At 38.9% G+C, this 19,497-nt stretch overlaps 1 protein-coding gene across 3 annotated transcripts in view; it reads right to left on the reverse strand.

Annotated features, from left to right (window-relative positions):
• The window catches only part of klhl13 (kelch-like family member 13), a 33,877-nt gene that overhangs the window by 6,491 nt on the left and 7,889 nt on the right, over positions 1 to 19,497 (reverse strand). For 2 of the 3 annotated variants that reach the window (XM_035178953.2, XM_035178952.2), the window contains 5 exons: positions 8,994 to 9,135; positions 7,060 to 7,192; positions 5,756 to 5,952; positions 3,611 to 4,406; positions 257 to 370 (listed from right to left, as the gene is read on the reverse strand). In XM_035178953.2, coding sequence (XP_035034844.1) covers positions 257 to 370; positions 3,611 to 4,406; positions 5,756 to 5,952; positions 7,060 to 7,192; positions 8,994 to 9,135 — 1,382 coding nt within the window. Of the gene's footprint in view, positions 1 to 256; positions 371 to 3,610; positions 4,407 to 5,755; positions 5,953 to 7,059; positions 7,193 to 8,993; positions 9,136 to 14,293; positions 14,366 to 19,497 lie in introns of all 3 variants that reach the window. The other variant, XM_035178951.2, reaches the window with a different exon arrangement.

Below are 19,497 nucleotides of genomic sequence, written 5' to 3' on the forward strand. Positions count from 1 at the left end.
GATGATGTAACCACAGAGTAGATTTTATGGCCTTGAATGAAATAAGATGTAATCAACTGTTCATTGCCGTGAAATACTTCAGTACGGAAGAGAAAAAATAATCTAATTGTAAACTGCGATAAACAGAAATTAATTCCAATTATGACTCAAAGGCAGTAAACCGATTTTTTAACTACACATTCCCGCAGCATTTCACATCCCTCTTTATTTGGGTTGAGTACAAATGAACTTACTTAAGCTCCCTGGAGCCACTTACCTGAAATATACATATATCCACCATACACTGTCCCAGCATGGCCATAATGTGGCTCATTCATTTTGGCAACGTATGTCCATTCATTTGTCCTTGGGTTGTAGCACTCCACAGTAGCTTGAGGAGAAAGAAAAAAGAATAAGAACGTATTAGTAGAAAGTAGGTCAAGACACAACTAAGGAGGACAAACAGCAGCAAATGAGGCCTTGGAGGGTCTCAGCGTGAGAGCTAAAATGCGGATTTAAAATACAGAGTACACATCCCAACAACCCCACCAGCACTGATTGCACTGACTGCTCCGGAAATAAGGAGATTGTAAGATCCTTTATCTTGATGTCCCTGAGGCTGGTTTCATTATATCTGTGAGACCCAGGAATAAGGACACTGGGATTCATAAGAGATGCTTGTCGGTGAGCGAAATAGTGTCCTAGTGGCCCCTCACCAAGCAGCCAGGGTCCGTCGACATGTGGAGTCACTGTCGAATTATCTCTGCCAGGGAGCAATGTTTTCATCTATGTCTGTCTGTTAGCAGGATTTAGCAAAAACTATTGAGCTGATGTTATTGAAACTTGGTGGAAGGGTGGGGTAAGGGCCAAGGAGGAAGCCATTAACGTCTGGAGCAGATTCAATTAAGGATGTTTTTTTGCACTTTCTTAAACATTGCAAGAGAAAGGAATGTAATAAGAGAAGGGTGTCCTTCCACATTTTCTAATTTCTTTTGTACTGCTACTGTGAATAATCTGGATATTGTGAATGAAAATGTGTATTTTTATGGGATGGCTGATCAGCCATGGTGGAGGTACACGTTCTACTGAGTGTCATTCTAGTTAGAAACAGGTTTTGACTGGGCGCAGAGGAACTTGGACAACCAGCTGGAGTCAGTGTAGTCTTTATTACGTGTGTTTTGGACTTTTTTGCCTTTGCCTCAAATGCAATCGTCAAACATAAAGAGCACAAGTGTAAATTTGATCAACGTATTGTGGCTAACAGATAAGTTATCTTCTCGTTATCTTCCCTGCAGAGGGAGGGAAGTCACATTAGCATATGCCAGGATAAAAGAGACAGCAGGCTTTTGGCTGCATGTCACAAGCAGGGATGGCTAAACCTCAAAGAAAAAACTCAGACAGTAAATGTATGCATTTATTAAAGGCTTTGGTTTAAATCAATATACTGGTTCTATAAACAGCAGTGAGCTCAGGACCACTACGAAGTGTGAGCCATCTCTGGGCGAGCTGAGTAAAATCTCAGTGGAGAAAATGAGTGAACACCTCCTTCTGCTTGCTCAACAGCTATCATCAAAGGCAATCTGAGTGAGGCACAATATTTTGCAGCCGCTCAGAGGAAGTTGTGCAGACATATCAGAAAACAACGACTGTATTTAGCAGATCTAAAACACAACAGTTTAACTGAATGAACTCAGAGCGGGGTTGGACTGGAAAAGGAATGTATGATGATTAAAAACCCTCAATAAATAAATCATAAATGATAGTCTGACACACAAATGAACTGTGACTGTTGCTGCTTTAAGAGACGTCCAGAGACCGATGTTCCAAGTAATTTGATTTACAGGTACACCGATTTAAATTGAACCTCTTTTTCACGCAGTCAGATTTAATCAGATTTTCATATGATCAGCAGAAAAGGACACGTTCCTAATTAGCTGGAGTTTCTCTTTCTGCAGGCTGTGCACCATAAATTAATGGCACACAAGCTGGGAGCTGATGATATCTTTCAGTGGTCGCTCTGTGGCATTATTTTCTGACCTTCATCAGTGTAGATCAGTGTAACTGGTTCTGTTTTTAGAGCCAGTTACATCAACATGGGGAGGTGAAACGAGATCGAATGATGCTGTGAATGATCTGATTGGTACCAATAACCAGATGAATAACAGGAGGGAATTGGGGACAAAACACTGTGAAAAAAAATTGTGCTCCCTTTCACTCAAATTTTAAATGTTTTTTTTTAAGCCAAAAACTTCACCTCAAGATTTTTGCTGATCTACACATTTTGCTTAGGTTAGCCTAAACAACCATTAAACAAGTTTAGAGTGCATTATATATGATGTTGCTCAGCAAGTAGAACATTTACAAAATAAAAAATCTTGCATAATTATCAAATTACCATGTAAACACAGACAACATTGATTGTCTAAACAATGTTATAATTACTTTTAAAAAAGACCTATACAAAGTCAACAGGGTAAAAAAATGAATAATTTGACAAACCTGTAATAAAACTAACATTACTAATGTATTGTAGCTCCAAGAAATCTTAAAATGAGACACTTATATTTTTGTCATTTTAAGATAAAGAATCTGCACAAAAGCTGTCCATGTAAATAATTGCACAGTATTCCCTGTTGGGATTGAAATCCTGCTCCTGTAAATAATTTGTTTTCCTTTTATGTATAATCACAGCATTGTAGCTGTAACAATAAAGCCGCACCCCGTATGACCCCAAAACAAACATCAAGCAGGGGATGGGCAAATCCAGAAAAACATGAAGGATAAAGCACATGCAGTGAAGGAGCGGTGGAACGTGAAGCAGTAAAAGTCAGTTGTGTAGAGAGGCAGCGAACTGAGGCTGTGCTTTTTGGTCTAATTATAACCCAGAAGAGTCGACTGCTCACACAGTGGCCTTGCTCTGTCCACTGCAGTCACAGAGCTGAATTTAAGTATTGGGTGGCACCTCTCTGTGGTCCACAGTTACGGGTACAGAGATTCCACATTGGTTACTCACAAACATTCAACAGCCAAACTGCCCGGAACAGATATAAATACCTTGATTAAGTCAGCTGTTTACTTGAGTAAGTTGAGTATTTAAACCAAAGTTATTTTCCTTCAGTTTGTCTATTTGCAAATTTGCATCTGTACATTTCAATAACGGATGCAAATAGTTTCTTTCCTCATGCTCTTGAGCCAGAAATCTCCACTTCAGTAGCACTTAATTTTATATCTGTTGATATTCTGAAGCTTTTCACAGACAGATTTGTTCATTTATCATTCAAACTATTCATGGAGATATCTTCCAAGAAGATTTTTAACCTTTAAACCTGTAGTGTCTTGCCTGACATGTTACACAGAATTATGTATGTTTTTCTCCTGTATTGAATTCGTATATTTTGTGATCATGTGCACATCCTCTCAGATTATAAATGTGATATGTTGAAAAAGGAAATGAAGTGTAGACACAACACTTGATTACCAACGTTAGTATGCTTGCAGCTTTATTAACCTGCACACTTCGCTCATTTCTTCCCTTGATAATTTAAGTGTGTAATCTCATTAAATATTAATTGAAGTTTTAGTTGTTACTTAAAAGTACAGATAAAACAAACAAGCAGGTAAATAAACTCACCAAGCTCCCCGGCAGCATTCCTTCCACCGACAGCATAGAGGTGTCCCTTGAGTGCACTGAGGTGGAAGAAGGTACGTTTCTCATTAAGGCAAGCCACCTGCATCCATTTGTTGTAGCGGGGGTCGTACCGGAACACGGTGTCCACTGCTGTTTTGCCTTTGGTGTCGTAGTTGCTTTGGCCCCCCACCACATAGAGAAAGTTGCCAATGACAGCAATGCCATGTTGGTAGCGGGGTGCGTCCATGGGTGCCAGTGCCTTCCACTCATGAGCCTTCTCATCAAACAGACGCAGCTCTTTACTCACAACTAGCTGCTGGCGCAGAACACCACCCAGGGTAACCAGGTGGGCACTGTCCGAGCGGATGGCTGTCCGTTCTGACTGCATAACTGGCTGCATGTAGGGCATCATTTGGTAGTTGCTAGCTTCCAGGAGGAGGTTGACACAGGTGTTGTCCGTGCGCATAAAGTCCACTGTCTGCACGTGATTGATGAGCTCCTGTGGGTTCATTAGGGGAAAGCGGATGTTCTTCATAAGCTTTGGGGCAAAGTCCATACGACTGTCTTCATAGCGTAGCCAGCGGCAGGCAGCCTTAAACAGGTCCAATTCAGTGCAGTGTTTCAAGCTGTTACTGGACAGTACAAAAGCTAGTCGGTCAAACGGCAGCTTCACAAACTCTCCTGTGCTCAGCAGTGAGGGGAAGTTCTTCAAGATGAAGTTATTGACATATTTGTCCACCTCTGTGAGGTTGTATGCGTTGGCAATGCGGCCCACTTCTACACAGTTGTCTAGAGAAACCTGTAAGGAAGAAGAAATCAAAATCTCAGAAAGCTGCTAACTGACATTGGGAAGTCAATTAAAGATACGAGTTACTGGATCTTCCCATCTTGTATCCAGAAACTCATCTCCTTAGACAAAACGATTCCTAATTACAAAATAGTGAATGGTGATTTATCTTTGACGGTTTCTGCAATCAGAGACAAATTAACACCCACTCTACAGGTAAGAGTGGATTTGAAAAGATGATATGATGTGTGTTTTATATCATTTTTGGCAGGAGAAGTGAATCATTTTAAATCATCAATTTGGCTCTAGGAATTATTTAATAACTACAATTACCGCACTGCGGTTGTATGCCTCCGCCAACCAGTGCAGTTTCCGTATACATATTTCTACATACTCTTCTTAAACAGATTCATATAGTGTCACAGTGACCTTTTACCTTTGACGACCGAATTGATTTAGGTGATCTAAATTTGATATTTTATAAATATAAAGTGACTGCTTGTTTTTATTCGTATTTAAGTGTCTTTCTAAACCCTGAACCTGTGGCTCCTTGTGACTAGACTTCAGACGACTGACCTGACATAAGTGTTACCTTTTAGAATTTTCTCGCCCCTTCTAACTCATACTCTCACATGACTTCTCATCTGAAGGAATTTTATTATTTCCATGGTTCAATCGTGGGTCACTTATCATAAACCATAGTTCAGTATCCGTCTTCGGTTTAAACATCGCACTGTTTAACATTCACTTCTGAAGACGGATGACGAAGGCACGGATAAGAAACCCAGCTTGCCGACATTGGCAGTTACCGTGGCAACCAAGGTCATCATCTGGACCCTGAACAATATCATAACACAGACAGTCGCAGCATTATGACCATCAGGGTCAGGAGAGACAGGAGTCGTCCCCTAAAGAACGGAAGTGTTACATATAATGTGCAATGTGACAGGGGTCAACATGAATTATGTTTAGGTAACCAACAGAATTTAAGGTGGTTTAATGAAGAATAAACTCCAACATGTTGTAACTTTATCAGATATATACAGGAACATTACACTTGTTCTCCTTGATGCATCATGCTTTAATAAATGCATCTGCGCAAGACATCTGAGGTCTCCTGGAAACTTCCTCCATCAGCTCAAACGATTTCCATCACATCTAGAGGAGCTTGCATCCAAAAGATTAAACCACAGATTTTTTAATCTGGCTTGAAACCCTAAAATCCTTTATTTCAGTCAATGAACTTTAAGCATGCTCAACAACAGTGAGTTGTGAGTTACAACCGAGAACAACAGCTAATTTACAACTGGTGGAGACGAGAGGAAAACCGAGCAGCTGTGGATGTGCTTCTGCTTCCTTACCCCAGATATAAGAAAGACCTTGCAGAAGTCCAACACAGGAAGGATTTGTAAGAAACTGGCTGCCTCGAGTGTGTCTTGCAGGTTCTCCATGTTGAGTGACAACTTGGCTGTGTAGATAAAGTCGATGATCTTCTTCAGGCCTATTCGGTTAACTCCGTGAAGCTTGATGCACATTAAATCTTGTTCTTTCATTCCACCTGCATCAGGAGAGAGGAGGGGATAAATAAAAGTGGATGCTTAGATGCTGTGCAACTCAATCTGATTTGATTGACAGTGCACATAACACAGCAACACACTTTTTACAGGATAAACCTTACATGAATTAACCAAATCAAATTAAACTTATAGTAATAAATTACATTCTTGCAACCTTTATGAATATGCCATTATGCGTTAATGTCAGTGAAATATGTCCCGTGTCAAAAGACGTGTTCAGAAAGGATATAAGGTCGAAGAAACCTTTGCTCAGCATCTCCGCTCACACAAGAAATCCCTCACTGCAAGTACAGTTTCCTCTTCCTCCTACTTTAACAAGATCCTCTTCTGTTCTTATGGCAGAACTTTCTTCATCTTCATCGTATATTTTAAATGTCAAATGTCCAAACTTCTACAACTGCCATAAAATGAGATCCAAAGTAGCCCCGTCAGCTGTTCTAAGAGTAAAACTCACCCTCATTGCTCATTATACATGTACCTTGTAATGCAAATGAGGAGAGTGGTAAATTCAAAGCTCAAGACATAAAAAAAATAAACCTCAATTTAAGTGACTACAGATTAATGTATGGTCCAATCAAAGCAGAAAGGTTACTTTCACTAGCAGTTACCAGTTTGAATTGGGTTTATATTAATAAAATAACATTTGGTACAGTATACTAGTTTAATTACATTTTCCTAATGTGAATGCCTTATCAAAAATTAGGTACATTAAATATCTATTATTCATGATAATACCCTTGTACCACTGTATGTATTTATAAGTACTCAAAGTCCTTCTTCCTCTGCATACAGTGTGTCAAGGAGATGAATCTGGTCAATAGCCCACATTTACATTCAATTTCAATTCATTACGAAAAAAATGACCATGAACATTATGAATGTATGACAATGACTTCACAGGGTTGGTTATATAACATGGAAACTTTTATGTTTACTAAAGAATACAGGGCAGCGGAAAGAAGACACAAGGAAATTGATGGATCTGTCAAGGCAACACAAACCACATTCCAGATGAAAATAGTATATCAGTATTAACCGTAAAATAGCTAACCCACTGTTCCGGTCAGTGTGAGGCTTTGTGGACTCACCTGTGAACATGGCTTTGAAATAGTCGGAGGAGGAGGCCATCATGGCGCGGTGTACAGGGAAAGCTTCATCGCCGTCGCCAGCCACCAGCGTGACATCGCATAGCAAACCCTCTATCCTCAGCTGGTCAAATCCCTAACAGAGGCGGAGAAAAGAGAGATGAGAGTTACTGAAATGTGCAATGATTTTATTCCAGTGAAGTAGGCCATGTCTATTTTAGCCACTACATTTGGTGCAAAAATGTTATTTCCAACAAAAATACTGTTTCCCAACGGCCAGTCAGATTTGAGATCCCAGCATGTGACACTTCCACAGCCATCTTTAGACATGAACTCCCGAAAATGTCCGGACAATGGCTTCTGGACTTTGACCGAAATGTTCAATTCACACATGAAGAACGCAGCGGGAGATTCTCATGTCAGATGCATTCACAACAACTGAATAATCACCAGAGCTTTCAGATGATGGGGTGGTTAAGCAGGAGACAGGACGTAACGATTAAATTCCCCTGTGGAGATAACATGTTTTTGTTTCCAGTACATTGACACCAGCGTCTGCCCTCATCACCAAAAGCTCTGGAATCTTGTTGTCTTTCCGAATTGACATCTTCATCAGAGTCTTCAATGTGTACGACAACTCTTTTTCATCATATTCTTTTTTTGGTTGCAGTTTTGCATCTGTCATGAACTTAAAACATCATCGACACACCGACTGGTGGTGAATCCTCAAAATAATCTCCTGCTGTGTTCTCACATGGGCTCACTTTGAGAATGTTACACACACAGTCTGAGACTTTTTGTCAACCTCGCACCACATTCTTCACACATGCACTTAATTTCCCCCAATGTTGTTTTCTCCGTCAACCACATCTAAAGAAAAGAGAAAGGATGAAAAACTCTTGTAATAATCAATAGGGACGTTTTAGGTGGGTTGCCTCCATATGCACCAGCTAAGACTGATTGTACTATGAGGGAGTGGCCTAGAAAAATCATTATTATTCCGTTACTGTGCTCCGTCACCCAAAGATTAACGAGCAGCAAAAGCAGCAAACAGCCAATCATTTCTAATGAAAGCTGGTGATGAAGGGCAAACACTGCTGTCGCAGCAACAAACAGCGCAATGCAAGCACCCCGCAATAACTTCAGAGTGGCCGTAACTATATGCAAAGTGGTGACATGCTGAAGCAGCCTGCTTCTCCATAGTGGTATAATTTTGATAGATTATTCAGTTGTCTGCTATATGGGAGCTATTTTCTTGATTTTTTATTGTTTCCAGAGTGCAGCTATTATTAACAAGGTGAGATATAAAGTGTGACTAAACCTTAGCAGGGGGATGGTTTAAGTGTACTTTTGCCAATATGGTGCGATGATCTTCAAGTGTTAAGCGACTTCTTGAAATACATACAACAAAGCAGGTGACTTCAAAAACGTATTACAGCTTATTAAAGCTTTTATACTTTATACTTATTATAAGCAGTACATCAAAATATTCATTTTGGCCTCACTCAAATTAGACAGAAACAAAAACCCAATTGGTTTTGGTTACTTCAATTTATCTAAGCTTTTAAATTGTACCCAGTAATTCGTGCTATGAAGTGGTTTTGATTATGCAGAGTGGGACGTTTTTGAATTGCAAATAAATAAAATTCAGAAATTTTTTTCTGTTGTTAAGTCTCATGGTTGGACTAGATTAACTTGGATAAAGCTTAAATTTGTTTCATACATGATTCAAAGAAATCAGAAACACGGTCTTGCCAGCTTGCAATCTGCAAAGTCTGACAGACTTGTGCAGCCTTCTTTACTTATCTTAACTCTAAAGAAACACAATTTTCACATTATTATTATTAACACACATTATCGTCATCATTAGAGCATGACTGCTTTAACTAACATTCACTTCTTAAGAAGTCACTGTCACTGGCTGTCTGAATTCTCACCTGAAGAACAACTGAGCTGTGTGTGTTACTTGTGAAGAACCGCGTGTTTCCAGTCTTTGATGCCTGAAGGTGAGCAGAGACGCCCATATCACCATAGCCCAGAGCAACTTTCATGTGAGCGTCGTCGTCCTCCACGAGGGATCTATTAGGAAAAACAGGAAAGCAGAGTTTTACTTCAAAAAAAGGTTTTTAAAAAATAAACATTTCCATCTAATTTTAGCTTACGGAAAGTAGGACAGAGAAGTTTTCCAAAGTGACTTAAGGACATATTGGGTGTATGTGGCCTAATTGTTAAAAAACGGACACTTGAAAGTTGCAGGTCTGCAAGCCTGGGCCAATTGGGAAAATAGCTTTGTGGAGGTGCACGAGGAATGCTCCACCCTTCCCAAAGTGCCTTGGAGGATAGATCCCAACTCCTCAGTGGCCTAAAATATGATTGGCTGCTTGCGTATTTGATCTTGTGTGCTACTGTAAATCTCCATCTATTCTGTAAATATGTTTGCAATTTCCTGAAAACATATAAGACATATACTGTATAATAACAGCTAAGGACAGTGAAGTTGTATATTATCATTATTATAATTTATATAGCACTTTACACTACAAGTATCAAAGTGCTTCACAACAGTTTATGAAAAAAAACACATCACAATAAAACAACATATTATTCCAAATTAATAATAGAAAATGTTAAGTATAGATAATATTATGGAGACAATTTTCTCCAGAAGGTCAGTGATAATCAACAAATTAACAAAAATCTGTGATTAATGTGATTATTAGAAGTCATATGATCCTTGGGATGTCATATATTTACATTTTTAACTGCAAAGACACGATACAGTATAAATGTATTTCTAAAAATGAAAAGAAATCTGTTATGAAGTCCTAAGAGTAATTTTATTTGAACACAGGTGTAGCTAAATACATATATACTGGCAGGGACTAGGAATTGTGATGCACTGACTGTATGTCATCAACTGGCAAGAGTGTGTTGAAATGTGGCATTCATCCTTTGAATTTGAACCATCCCAGTGATATGTGTGACACTCTGACCTTTTAGTTTGTGCCACTGTCAGGTCAAAAACTTCTTTGATGGCTTTCATGACATTTAACTTGGATATTCACTGCAATCCCAGTATGAATCCTGTATTTTACAGAGACCCTGACCTAGTTTAGTGCCAAAATTGACCATCTCCCTGGAGGCGGCTGTGGCTCAGGACATAGCAGGTCATCCATTGATCACAGGGGTGGCAGTTCAGTCCCCAGTGTCTCCTGTCCACATGTCAAAGTGTGCTTGAAGACCCTGAACCCCAAATTGCTCCCAATGGCCTAGCCAAGTGTGTGTGTGTGTGTGTGTGTGTGTGTGTGTGTGTGTGTGTGTGTGTGTGTGTGTGTGTGTGTGTGTGTTACAATCTACAGCCCTTACCACTTAAACACAATACATATCCAAATCTGATAAGCGGTTTCCATAATATTAATAATAATCATAACACACATTCAAGCTAATTCTCTGCTTTGGATAGTCTAAATAATATATGCCATGTTAGGGGAATTTTTTCTACCTCGCATTACCTATTACACCAGACATTTTACAAAAAAAAGACATGTCAGCTCAATATCTGTGAAACGCTTACATTGACCTTTAACAATAGGCCATTATATAACTTAACATAACTGTAGCCTACAACTAAGTAGTGATAACTAGTACTTTTTCAGTGTGTAACTGATTTACCAGCCTAATAAGTAAAAATCTGATCTGTGGAACTTTTTGTGTTTCTCATGATCTGTAGAGTCCAGTTCTTATTATATTATTTGTGTTTTATGATTTTCTAAATAGAAATGTGTAAAAGGATAAAAACTGCTATAACTAGGACCCTAACTTGTGATCTGTCTCACAGAGAATGAATGTGGAAAGATGTCAAGTGCGGCTCGGCACCCAAAAGGGAATATGGGTACATGGTGTGCTGACCAAACTGCCAACAGTTTGAGTACGAGGCTCATTTGGGGACGAAAAACTATCAACAGTCTGTCGAACAAAAAACCCGGCCAAGCATTTGTTATCTGCTACTAAAGTGCAAAACCATCTCCAAAGGCTATGTCATAACCAACTTGGACTGCTCTGCTATGACTTTGATTTCAAGCCCCTGTGTACTTGTTTTTCAAAAGTGAGACTGCTGCCTGGATAGAAAGAAAAACAGTCGGCCTTGGTGTTAACAGAGTAATTTGTCAAACAAAAGATCACTAAACAACCCATCTGTTAGAGCAGCTGGAGTTTTGGCTGGAGTTTTGGAGGTGAGACACGCAGAGCTTAAGAGTGGTGAGGAAGGTAGTGTTACACCAAAAGTAAAGACTTGTAAAGACTGATAATAATGGTGAAAACCAACCCTCAACTTGCACTGTTTGTGGTAAGAGGTGATGTATGGACAGAAGTGCTGCAAACCACAACGATTCATAACAATCAGTGAAGATTTATATGGTTTATATACTGACTGAAATATGAGCTGAAAATAATACAACTACTTTCCCCGATATAACTCATCTCTAATATTCAACGACTGTAGCCTGTTGGATTGCAAAGGTTGGTTTTCTGATGAAAATTGGCCTGGTTTAGATAAAAATGTTCTTTTACAAAATTTTCTGGCTCAGCATTACAGTGTATTTGTGTCTTCAAACAGGCCCAGGCAGCGCATGTCAGATGTAGAAGACTAATAGTTTTTAGGTGGAATATTTATATACTAATGAAGCAATTTAAGGTCCTTGTTAGGATATACAATATTTTTGTAGTTTTAATATTTTTATATAGACTTCTCCAATGCTCTGAGGGGACATTATTCAACATTTTTCAATAAACCAAATCCACTTGTTCATTATAACGCAAAACTTATTTCACTTCAAATTAAATAAATTCTCTCTCCTAATGACAGTGACACTAAAACTGAACAAATATTTAAAAAAAATGAATACAAATATCCATATAATAAAAACATTTTTCAAACCATTTAACCTTCCAGTGCAGGTCTATTATAAGCAGGATCAGGTACAATGATTTAAACCAGGGGTGTGGAACCTTTTTCCTGTCACGAGCCATTTCAATTTTTAAAATATCCTTTGTGAGCCATACTAAATTATTGAACGTATCACCCTCTTTAATACGATGGCTGGAACTGGCTGAGAAACTCTAAAAATGTCTTGTGGTGTCCTTCAGTGTTTTTTTCAATATTTCGTGCTGTATCAGTAATCTCCTCTTTGAGACAAACTGGCACTTAGGAACAGTATTACTTTGTCTGGTTCAAGCAGATCTGCCGCAGCAAAAGGCTCTTTAGTAAATTCTCCTTCTGAATGAGGTTTCAGCCTATTAGCCATTAGCTCGCTAATCACAGAACTTTGTCATCCCTGCGACCGCATCCCACAAACTAGACACACTGGCTTCCTTTTTACTTCAACAAAAAAATAGCTGTTTGTCCGCCAGTCCACATCGCCTGATTCCTTCTTGACAGTTACCATGATGCTTGTCAACGGTAACAGTAACAGCTATGTTTGTGTTTCAATCACTCTGAATGCAACCAGACAGGCATACAGCTAGAAGGCACCACCCTGAAGAACATGTTAGTTGACTACTTTAGGTTTTTTTCTGTTATCACAGGAGAAAGTAATTGCTGTGATGAAAATTTTCTTTTGTATTTATGAATTGTGTCAGGGGCTTGATCAGATCTCTCAGTCTCGCATACCTTATGAGCATGGCCCAGAGTCCAGAGCGTCCCTAAACCTGATCGGTTACATAGAAACTCCTGTCCTGAGTCATTTTATTCTTTTATAGGTAGCACACCATGACACATCTGATAAGGAGGTTTAATGTTACTTTAGAGCCATTACATCGGGACACATCTAAGCAGAAATGCGGCCATAAAGGCTCAGAATAAGGTTACACTGGTGACTGAATCAATGATCTGTGTCATCTTAAAGGTATAAAGGATTTATATGTTGTTTGTTCCAAAAGGCTCAACTCTTTGATTTAGCCATTAGATGACCAAAACCACCAATAAAAAAGGGACACATAATGTGGAGACTTTTATAAGTCAAATACAACCGCCATAACCTCGTAGAGTAAAACTTTGCGTGAAAGAGTAGCAGAAACCTTTGTTGTACTCTGCTTTGTATATGAAGAGAAAATGGCATAGTTGTCAATGTGCACATTATTATGAAACTCTCATGCTCATAATAATAATGCCTAAAGCAACATTTACACAGTGCAGACTGAACGAGAATGCTGGGAGTCTGAAACAAAAATAGAACATGATACTAGATACTAGGCCAAATGCTTCTAAGCTTCAACCAAATTAGTATATGAAATATTTGTCTATTATTGTATTCGTCATGCATTACATTAATTATGACTAGTTATTCTCAGATGAGGACATTTAATCTTAGCAGAAGTTTGACTTGTCAAGCTGTGCAGTCATGTTACCAGTACTGACACAAGGACAGTGACACACTGGACCGCCCAGCAAGGGCATATGGGCTATTGAGATAATTTTAAATTTTTGGAAAACACCAGATCCACGCTTATTTCAAATGTGGCAATACACGAAAAAAATGTTTGCTTACCACCATATACATTAGGAGAAGGGGGAAGGTGCAGAAAAAAGATAAGCATCTGGAATAATTTGCAAAGATGATCCCCAAAAGTTGAGTGTCAGATACGCTAAATGAAACTTTAGCTACCATTATGAGGAAAGTTAGACTCGGCACAAAGGAAACTTGGGAACAGTTGTGCAATTTGCTCCCGGCCCCCCTCCTTAACACATCAAGAAGACTTCAGCACACTGAACATCGACTCTAGTCTTTTTTGCAGGAAAATTAGACCAATGGCATTTGGGGCATATGATGGATAAACATTAAGAGAAGGTCAGGTAGAATCTAATTGTCATTCCTTTGACATGCCTTGCAAGGGCTGAGGAAAAGGTATGAAGACCAATTTGGATACATCAACAAAGACAAAACAAGGACAAAAACATTGAGATTTCTGCTACCACAAGAGGAAAGGTAAACAAGGTATAACTCTGATCTACCCCACACATGCTTGACGAGTAATTACGACAATACAATACAAATTTCTAAATGAGGACGAGTGGATGGGATCAGTAACAGGGTACATTTTACAAGGAGACAATCATTGACCACAGCTAGAAGGAGTTTGAGAACATCACCACCACTGAACGCTGAGAAACGGGCATGGCTTGGAACAGTGGTCACAATCACACTGACACACAGCACAGGAAATGTACTGGTACATTTACCCCGTCAGGTGGTAAGTCGGACAGGCAGCGAGGAGAGAGTGGGTTGTCCAAACCACAAAGGAGTGTTGGTGGCTGCCGGAACGAAACAAAGAAGACAACAGCTACAACATCCCACATAAAAGTTTGTTGTCATTACACAACAGAGACAACGTTTGTTGTTGTTGTTTGATGTTAATTATAAATAAAGAAGTAATTATAAATAAAGATTTATAGCAGTAATTAGACATCACAGAAGAATTCACAAACTATTTTCGCCTGTCCAATGCCTGCTACCGATGCCAATTATGGGTTAATTCTATTTTAGGTCGGCACTTTTCCCTTCTGATTTAATTAAAAAATATATAAAATAAAAATGAAAAATATCTCTAAAAAGCCTTTTTTACAATTTCCATTGTAAATAAAGCAGTATGTTGCAGAACGATGTTCACAAATCTCTAACAAAATTAGGTTGTACCTAATATAAAACCACATTCAAAAATTTTAATAAAATATACACTTGAGGATAACTGTATGTTAAAAAAGGGGGAAATTAAAATTATCACAAAAACTGAAAGAATGTTTTTGCCAATACACATCATTGGTGACAAGTGATAAATCATAGAAAGGCGAGGAAAAAGAAGGGACTGAAAGTAAACGAGGAGTGAAAAATAACTAATGAAGTAATGAAATTAACAATCTATCCAGTCTCTTTATGTCAGTAGAAGTCTTACACGTCCTTCCACCAGTGACAGTTCACCAAGCTGAAGTCAACTTGGCGTTTTCCCAGGGATGACAGTGGAAGGGTCTTAAAAGATTAATGAGTATAGCTTTGCTCTCTTGTCATGTTTAGCCATACACTGATTGAAACTTCATTAATCTCGTCCATTTCAGGTTCAGAACATCTGAAAGGGCAACGTCATGTTTTATGGAGCAAAATAACTAAGAGCTTATGTGGTGGAAATTACTAGAAAATACTTTTACAGTCATGTTAAAGTATAGGTTGACATTTTTTTCCAGGTCTACCAAAACAATGCATGCCTCATCTTTTCTGACAAGATCAGTATTGCCAAGAATAAATTTGCAGCAGTGTGGTGTGGTTTATCTCGGGTTAGTGTTCGCATGGGGTCAGTTTAAAGCTGTATTGGACATGACGATGCACTAAGTCGATATCAGCCAAATTCTTTATGGATTCACTTCCAGACCCCCACTTCATGGGGGGGGGGGAAATGAGTCACTATCATCCCGAACACAATGTGTCTATAGACTGCATTACACAGCCATTTAAAAGTTTCACTACATTTTTCAAGTTGCCTGTGGTTACTGTGACCTAACGTGACATTCTGTTTCAACAGGAACTAAGGAAGAGCCTGAGAGCAAAAAAAAAAAAGAGACAATGAAGAAGCAGTGGATGTGATGGAGCAGCAAGAAAAGAGCAGCACCAACATTTTATATATAATTGAAAGGATGATAGGATACCTCTGCCACATGGACAAAACCATAGGGGATCATAGGACTCTGTCTGGCTGGTGTTCCCTGGACATACATTCCAGCGGCTGAATCCAAACCACTTATATTAAAAAATAGAAAGGTGATAAGGTGCATGGAAACTAAACAAGGGCAGCTCTCTGAAAACCTCTGTGACCAATGTCAGAGAGTAAATCCCTATTTGCTCTATCAAGCAGAACAATGACAAACACCTACACTGAGGAATCAACTTATAAGACCCCCTGAATGGATGTCAGAGTTCTATCTGATTCTGCACGTTTACCTATTTCTGGTAAAAACAAAAAGCTACGTCACTCTTTGCTGTTGAAGACTTCACACAACCACCTACGCCTGCAGATATATGAGTAGGACAGCGTAACACTCTAGTGGAAATTATAGTCATGGGCGGTGTGTTGATAATTTGAGAAAGCATCTTTATTGGATGCAAAATTAGTAAAAACCCGTGAGCAGTATCAGTCCTCAAACACAGGAGTTTGAGAAGATTAAAAATATTCTTTTGTTTCATTTTTTTGGCACATACTTAGCAAGTAAGAGATAAACGAACAGTTGACATGGGGATGCAATTCGGCCTTTAATCACTGAGCAATGCAATAAAGCATAACGTTACATGTTGAATATCTTCTGCTTCTTGGGAAAAGCAACATCTTATGATGCAGTAACGCTAAAGAGAGATGCAGAAAATAGAAACCCCCTAATGTACAGCAATGGAACACAATGTTCTTGCAAAACAGCACAATTTTATGCCATGAATAAAAAATGAAGAAATTTCAGATTAGTGCATACTACAGACAGCTGAAGTCCACAGAATCAAAAAATGACATAAGCAACAATGATGGAGCAGCAACAGTGTTGTAGCAGTAGCATTACTAAACTGAAGTAAATGTAATAAAGAGAACCTCCTGGAATTTCTGTATTCGTCTATGTCATTTCAAAAAATATTCTGCTTAGTTGTTGACTAGCCGCATGAGTATATTATCCTACAAATATTCCTCAATTCAGCTGCTGCTCAGTTTTTCAGGCTTCTTCACCTTACTGGCAGCAATGACCCTTTTACTTCCACTCTACTGAATAATCAACAGCTGATAGGGAAATGAGAAGGTTCGCTCAACATTTCAGATACCTGGAAGCAGCTCTTGTTTACCTGTTTCCCCACCACACTTTGCAAGAGGCAATGCAGCACAAAGAAAAGGAGGTAGATGTGCAGTCTTAAAATTCTTCTCTCATACCAGCTCCATTCCATCAAACAGACTTTGGCGCATCTAAAATGTGACAATGCGTCTGGTAGTTAGACTACAATATGTATAAGTGAATATGTTCATGATCAGAATAAATATAGACATTTTTGATGCCAGAAAATATAAAAATAAGCCATTATGTATTCAGTGGAGATAATCATTTTCCTTTTTTCGTCCATTCATAAGAGTTCCAGTAGAAAAAGCAAGCGATCAGTTCATCAGAATATTACAAAAATGAAGCACTTCCCTAATTAATGCTATCTATCACAACTGAATAGGTAGCTGCAACTCAATAGTAAGTATTTCAAAAGCTTGATCACATAAAGACTTCTGAGTTTTAAAAGAATGCTGTGGAAACTGTCAAATGAAAAATCGGTTACTCGGAGCAGGTTCTATAATTGAAGAAAGAATTAAAAAGATTTGAATTTGAGATATATTTGAGATATAAAGTACACAAAATGTGATTGCAACCGCCGAGGGTATGCTGCCAGATATGTGAATTGCATGATGCTTTTATGCTCATGTGATTATGTTGCATCTCCTCACACTTTTGAATGCCTCGCAGCGAGTAGGTTCAAGGCTCAAATCCCGTTTCTGCAGGGGCCTCTCTGTGTAAACTTTACATGATGTTCTCTGTGTGTCTGCGTGGACGGAAGTAAATAAGAACTGTCAAGGACACTATATAGCATCAAGTCCACTGATATTTCCAGGACGTACAGTATTTGCAGGTCACTCTGTCCAGGACAAGCTGGCCATGATCTCCAGATAATTGTTCCACTAATGGCTAATAATCTCACCCGTCTGTGCGATATAATGAGTCTGTAATTACACTTTATAATCAGAGAGCACTTTGAGGTCACAGCTTTTATATTAAAAAAGGCTGGGGAATATATAAGCACCTACAATTAAGTCTCAAAACAACAGTTTCAACCGGAGAGGACAATCGGTCCACATATGTAGACGAGGCCAAGTAAGTGTACCCAAGGTCTGCATCCAGATTCACAACAGATATGTAAAGCGGTGATGAGAAGTGTCAGCATATTACTGCTGGGACTCAAATGAGGAGAGAGGCATAGTTTTGTATTCAAGAGAGTTTAGCACACGTCCACAAATTAGTTTAACTGAGTGTAAAAACAAGCGTTTTAGCTCCAAATCAGAAATCACATGACCTTTCAAGTAGACTGGGAACGTGTATGCCAGCGTAAAAACGAAGGAGATTATCCACTCTGCAGTTAGTTGCAGAAAATACCAAGAACAAGGAACAGCATTGGCAAAGTAAGATCTTTGACCATCAACGAGGTGGAGCTGTTACTGACGGCAGTTTGTTATCCATATTGCATTCACCACTGGTAGTCAAGGCTGAAATGACTCTGCTTTAGGTGCTCACAAACTCTAGAGTGATGTGAATGGCAGGTGTTAGTGTAGCAAAAGTAAAATACTCTATAACTGCACAGCATTAGTGGGGGGTGTAGGCCTAATCTGGGACGATCTAAATGCTCATTTAATTGCAGTTTTTTACAGAATCAAAAATGTCCGAAATAGTGTGTGGTGCACCTCCAATTATGTGAGCTGCTGACAAATCCAATCCAGTGGAAATAAGAGGGGAAACAATTTACATCCAAATGAAAAGTCAGTGCAACAAGTGTGAAAAGATGGACCTGATCAAGAGTAAAGTAGCTCAGGCCTGAGCTGCTGAAAGGTCAGGATTTAGAAGTTTACTTTTATTTACATTTCAAGTTACAGTTTACATCTCAACAGACACTCAATGAATCTTATGATATATCCATTGAGGGAGTTTTATGATGCATTAGTATTTTGTGATTTATTTTTTTATCAGACATAACAAGTGCTCCACTGACTGGTCAAGTAGGCGCTGAAACTCCACCCATCACAGTTCAGCTTTCAGTAGGCAAATGTGTGTCCATGTGCTGGTGTGTCCGCGTGTGTGTATAATGAGCACAGACATGACGTTTTCACCTGACTGAACTCACTTGATGCTCTGCCAGCCAGACTGGCTGTGTCTCCCCTCCGGCCTTTCAGTGAAAATAAATGATCCCTGGGTGGCTACTGCTCTTTCTGCAAAATGGCTCCAAGTCAGCAAGAACTTAATGTCCATTTCAAAAGGGCAGGTAAATTAAAAGCTCCACCATAGTGCTTTAAATCTGATAATCTTTCCAGAAGCAAGGCATGTGTCTAAGGTTTACCTAAGACTGATGCGTGTGTTGTGTGTAAAACTGGACACTATGAATATGAAAAACCAATCCATGACACAATACTGGCCTCATTTAAAAACAGTGGCAGATGTTGCTCTCAGGAAGGGGGCATTCAATATTCTGTTTTGGCTTTCAAGCAAACAATTAAGCAAGCTCATCTAAAATGTTTATGAAAATTATCATATGCTGTTTCACATCACTGTGATCAGTGACTGTCTAGCCAGGCATTTACAGGGCATATTAAATAATTTACCTCTTTTAATTTCTTCAT

The sequence above is a fragment of the Hippoglossus stenolepis genome, chromosome 15 (genome assembly GCF_022539355.2).
Source record: "Hippoglossus stenolepis isolate QCI-W04-F060 chromosome 15, HSTE1.2, whole genome shotgun sequence".
Lineage (NCBI taxonomy): Eukaryota > Metazoa > Chordata > Actinopteri > Pleuronectiformes > Pleuronectidae > Hippoglossus > Hippoglossus stenolepis.